Below are 5,529 nucleotides of genomic sequence, written 5' to 3'. Positions count from 1 at the left end.
ATATATATATATATATATATATATATATATATATATATATATATATATATATATATATATATATATATATATATATATATATGTAAATAGAAAAGGAAACCACACTAAGATCTCAACTATCAGCGATCAGAGATGCTGTGACATTAAGAGTTCAGACATTATTGCTTCATCTCACCTGGTGAAGTCCGTCATCTCCATCATGATCATGCACATCTGCTTAGCCAGCACAATGATGTCATTGCCGCTGTCATCCCATTTGGATACCTCAGCATCCAGCTTGCTCTTCTCCTCCTGGAAGCTGGCCACCTGCTCTGCAATCTTAGCCTTCTGCTCCTGAGGCAACTGCGCCATGATGGCCTGCAGAAAGAATTAGAGCAAGTTTCCAGGGTTAGTAATGGAGACCTGGACATGGACACTACAGCGCTGCAGCACATCAGAGGGTGGAATGAGTAAAGGGTTGCGCTGAAGACTGGTTTTGTTTCCTCTCTGTATGCCACAAATTTTATTCTATTCGGTTACTTGTATTTGACATAGGGTGCAAATCAGTTTACAGTCATGTCTATAGACCTGAGAGATAGAAAACAGCTAATCAGACATCCACCCAATGATCCTGTCACGTTGAGGTAGGCAGACACTTAAGAACAGGAAATCGAATATCATCGCAAGAGATTTCAATCCATTACTGGTAAAAAGGCTCAGTCTCTCTGGAGCCAGGGAAGCTTAAATAAAGCAGTGTAAAGATCAAAAGTCCCCCCCAAACAAAACGCTCAGATAATCTTTGACGATCAAAACAAATTGCTTGGAAAGGTACCAGTGGATCATTCTGCCCCCATGGATCTCTAAGATTAAGTTATAACTCTGCTTCTTAAATTATTAATGCTTTTGGCCTCGAAATGTACAATTTAAAGTAAATTAAAGTGGACTGAAGAAACACACATACAGCGGGGCAATGATGGAAATTAAAAGCACTACATTCTGGCATGATTAGAGGACACAAAGTGGAGCAGGAATAAATAGCAGATCTGTGTTTCAAAAGGTTTTTCAGGTCCTTTACAGATTAGATTTTACCGTTTAACCTATTAAAAAATACCGAAAATCAATGATTCCCTGGAAGACTGGAACTGATGGATAGACTGTATGAACTCTTTGATTTATGAGCAGCAAGAAAAGGACAAATGAGAGCCGACTGTGTGGCAGAGCTCCACAAAGGGAGTTTTTACAAATTATTTGGTCACATTAGCCGTCATGGTGGCGAGCCGACTGTGCACTACCCATCGACAGCGAGTGTTTAACAGAACAAATGCTCAAACCCACCCAACATAAAAACATGTTTGAAAAATAAATTAATTTTAACTTATTTAATACAAATACTGTCTTCTTCAGTGTTTACAGAATAGGGAAATATATTATTGAAGCTAGAGGACATTATTGAACGTATGAACTCAGGCATGACAGGTTTGTAGGTCAATATTCAACAAGACACAAATACATCTTTGTTTTTAAGGGTTCCTGGTTCCTTAAGCAAATATTTTTCACGGGAAATTAAAGTGCACTTTTTCTGTATTTTCAACACCTTATTAGAATAACAATGGCTTGTAAAAGTATTCATACCCCTTAGATTTTGTTGGTTTGTTTTACAAATTAAAGGCATACTATGCAACAGGGAGGCATACTATGCAACATTTTTCAGTTAATTAATGTGTCCCATAACGTTTTGGATGATTAAATGAGTCATTTCAGGTTGAACAAAGGTTTTCTTCGCCGCCCTGGTGGTCTGTAGGGGAAATACCGTACTTGCAATTACAGGAGCCTTCGGCCCGCACCCACAGGCTCAGAAGTCTCGCGAGAGTCGGTCTTGCTTTACGGTGAGAACTGCTACACGCCCCCAGTGAAAGGCATGCTCGTTGCTAGCGCAGTGGCAATATTTGTGCAGTTTTCATGGCGGAACCAGAGAGAAAACAGCGAAAGCCCATGTCTGAGCAGGCAAGGAAGAGGAAAAGGGCTCTCTACCGCAGTAGACATGGTGATTCGTTGCGTTCGCCTGTCTGCTAAGCTCAAAACAACCGCGCCTGGCTTGATGGAGAAACCAGGAGAACAGCTGTGCATATTTACGACAGTGCACTTTTACTTTTGCCCTCTGGGGGGAGCCTCGCTGGAAAATCAACACCTGTTGCATAGTATACCTTTAATTGATGGGTGGGCATTTTAAATAGGTTCTCTCTTTTATTAAGAGAATCTTTTCATTGACATAAGGGTCTTTATATGCTGAATTTAAAAACATAGCAAATCAAGATATTTTAGCCATTTATGTATCGCTTAACCGATGCATTATTAGTTTAAGGTTGTTGTCCAACTGATGTTTTTGTTTTACTACCTGCTTTTGTATCTTTATTTGCTTTTATTCTGCTGTTGTTTTTCTTCTATTTTATTGTTTAAATTCCTCTTTAGAACTTTGAATTGTCTTTCTACTGAATTGTGCTATACAAATAAACTTGCCTTACCTGTTGTATCTGACTAGAATGAAAAAAAAATGTTTTCTTACACAGTAAACTAGACCAATTTAAAGGATAACAAAACACCTATTAGTTTACTGAATAAAAAGACCATTTAAATAGATGAATCATCTATGATTTCTAATGTACAGAGATGTAAAACTATCATTAAAAGACATTAAATTATGTCGCTCTGACGTGCTGCCAGGGTATTGCCACTTTGATTCAATTCAGTGGACGGTAAAGGGATGTTTTTGGGGTAATCCAACATTCAGTGCTGGAAGAGACTTCATGCTGAAACACCTTTAAGCTGGTGGTTAAATGGGCGCAATTTAGGTGATAAGGAGTTTATCCAGTTTATCTAACAGGACGAGATAAAGTTCCTTCTGCATCCTTGTTGCCATTAAACAGTGCAAATAATTCTGGACTGGATTCTGCATCCATTAATGTTTCTGCTTTAGCACTACTACTGCAAATATCAATGAGAATTCGCTAAAAATTAATGATGGCGCCCTCTAGCAGACAAACCATTACTAAACTGAAAGAAATTATTAGCAAATGTTATTAATTAACCAGAAAACATATAATCATGAATTAATAGTAAGTCAATAAGGGATGTTTCTTCAGCAGGGAACAGGAAGGTGGGAGGGGGGTGATGGGAAGATCCTTTAGCCTGTTGGTGAAAACAATATATTGCACTAAAGTTGGCAGTTGTAATATAAATATAAAAAGGGAAAAACTCAATTTGAATGCTGCAAGGCACTCCATAAACATCTGTGGCATTTCTTAGGAAGGACATCAGGATTTGAAAGGTTGTTAAACCAAAAAAGTTATAAAAATAATAAGAGATCCACTGGCTATGACTATGACCTGGATGACTAAGAAACTTACTCGAGCACTTTGGCCGGCGATGAGTTGGTCATCCTCCGTCTGCACGCTGGTCTTGCTACGAGCATCAAAATCTTCCGTCTCAAAGTCNAAAAAAAAATGTTTTCTTACACAGTAAACTAGACCAATTTAAAGGATAACAAAACACCTATTAGTTTACTGAATAAAAAGACCATTTAAATAGATGAATCATCTATGATTTCTAATGTACAGAGATGTAAAACTATCATTAAAAGACATTAAATTATGTCGCTCTGACGTGCTGCCAGGGTATTGCCACTTTGATTCAATTCAGTGGACGGTAAAGGGATGTTTTTGGGGTAATCCAACATTCAGTGCTGGAAGAGACTTCATGCTGAAACACCTTTAAGCTGGTGGTTAAATGGGCGCAATTTAGGTGATAAGGAGTTTATCCAGTTTATCTAACAGGACGAGATAAAGTTCCTTCTGCATCCTTGTTGCCATTAAACAGTGCAAATAATTCTGGACTGGATTCTGCATCCATTAATGTTTCTGCTTTAGCACTACTACTGCAAATATCAATGAGAATTCGCTAAAAATTAATGATGGCGCCCTCTAGCAGACAAACCATTACTAAACTGAAAGAAATTATTAGCAAATGTTATTAATTAACCAGAAAACATATAATCATGAATTAATAGTAAGTCAATAAGGGATGTTTCTTCAGCAGGGAACAGGAAGGTGGGAGGGGGGTGATGGGAAGATCCTTTAGCCTGTTGGTGAAAACAATATATTGCACTAAAGTTGGCAGTTGTAATATAAATATAAAAAGGGAAAAACTCAATTTGAATGCTGCAAGGCACTCCATAAACATCTGAGGCATTTCTTAGGAAGGACATCAGGATTTGAAAGGTTGTTAAACCAAAAAAGTTATAAAAATAATAAGAAATCCACTGGCTATGACTATGACCTGAATGACTGAGAATCAGCATAAAGGTTTTTAAACTTACTCGAGCACTTTGGCCGGCGATGAGTTGGTCATCCTCCGTCTGCACGCTGGTCTTGCTACGAGCATCAAAATCTTCCGTCTCAAAGTCGGAGTCGTCCAATTCCTCTGGAGTCTTTAATGATACAGAAGAAGAACGAGGTAAGAAACAGCAGATTGTAATAAAGAGAAACACATAAAACAACAATGGCACGCTCCAGCATTGTAAGGACTATTAAATAATAAACCTGCTTAGTATCTGTGAGAAACGCCTCAGAGCTGCCAGCATCAGATAAATGACTCCCTCCCTACGGCCTGCTACTGTAAACCCCAAATTAATTTGTAAATCAACTGTAATGTGCTGCCTGTGCATTTTGAGTAGGAACATGAAGGTAAGGAGCCTGTAAGGAACATTCTAGAGGAAACACTTCTGAGGCCCATCTGTTGCTGTCATCTGAAGAAAAAATAAATAAATTGTTAAGCATGAAATGCATTTATTGTGGATTTTTTTCTTCATTTCTGATCCTTCACCTCTTCTGTTGCCATGAATACTAAACGAGCCAGGAGCAACATTTTGTCTGTCAATAATATTCAAAAGGATTTGGAGCTCAATAGGTTATGCTTAAGGCAAAATCTAACATTGACAAACAAGGTAAAGTGTTTGTTGGAGATGTGGCAGGAGGGAAGATGATGCAGACAGATAAAGGTGCATTATCGCACTTGTGCCTCTATTTGTGCTTATCCAGCTGTCTCAGTCCTCCCTACTGTAATGGATTTTGAGCCCTTCGCATCTGAAAATAGCAGAGAGTCTCTGAACAACCTTATAGTCCTTTATGAAATTGCGGAGATGGTCTTGTTCTTGAGGGAATATGTGGATCGTTTCAGATACAGACTCTCAGGCATGTCATTGAGCTCAGACAATGCTGCTCAGTAGGGCATGCGTTCTTCCTCTGTGGCCTATAAGCCTGATAAGCTGTGAATGTGGGTGGTTTAGGAATGATAACGCATGGTGAGTACTCTACTACAGAGTCTCAACAATAACCTGCTGTTAGATTAAATTAATAAAACAGGCTGAAATTGATATTCAACCGTATGTAACAGTCTTCCGTCATAAAATCTCCTAATCGTGTTTAATACCCAACATCTTCACTTGATCTGAAAAGCAAAATTCTCCTTTTCATTTTTTAAATTACAGATGCTGAG

General features: G+C 38.3%; 1 protein-coding gene across 1 annotated transcript in view; it reads right to left on the bottom strand.

The window, feature by feature from the left end:
- The window catches only part of ctnna1 (catenin alpha 1), a 100,254-nt gene that overhangs the window by 34,913 nt on the left and 59,812 nt on the right, over positions 1-5,529 (bottom strand). Inside the window, exons 14-15 of the mRNA XM_015377159.1 lie at positions 4,352-4,462; positions 176-357 (exon numbers count right to left, since the gene is read on the bottom strand). Coding sequence (XP_015232645.1) covers positions 176-357; positions 4,352-4,462 — 293 coding nt within the window. The remainder of the gene's footprint in view (positions 1-175; positions 358-4,351; positions 4,463-5,529) is intronic.

Source organism: Cyprinodon variegatus, unplaced genomic scaffold, assembly GCF_000732505.1.
Source record: "Cyprinodon variegatus isolate N-32 unplaced genomic scaffold, C_variegatus-1.0 Scaffold8, whole genome shotgun sequence".
Lineage (NCBI taxonomy): Eukaryota > Metazoa > Chordata > Actinopteri > Cyprinodontiformes > Cyprinodontidae > Cyprinodon > Cyprinodon variegatus.
Note: the sequence above shows the minus strand (reverse complement) of the source record. Positions and strands in the feature narration are given on the sequence as shown.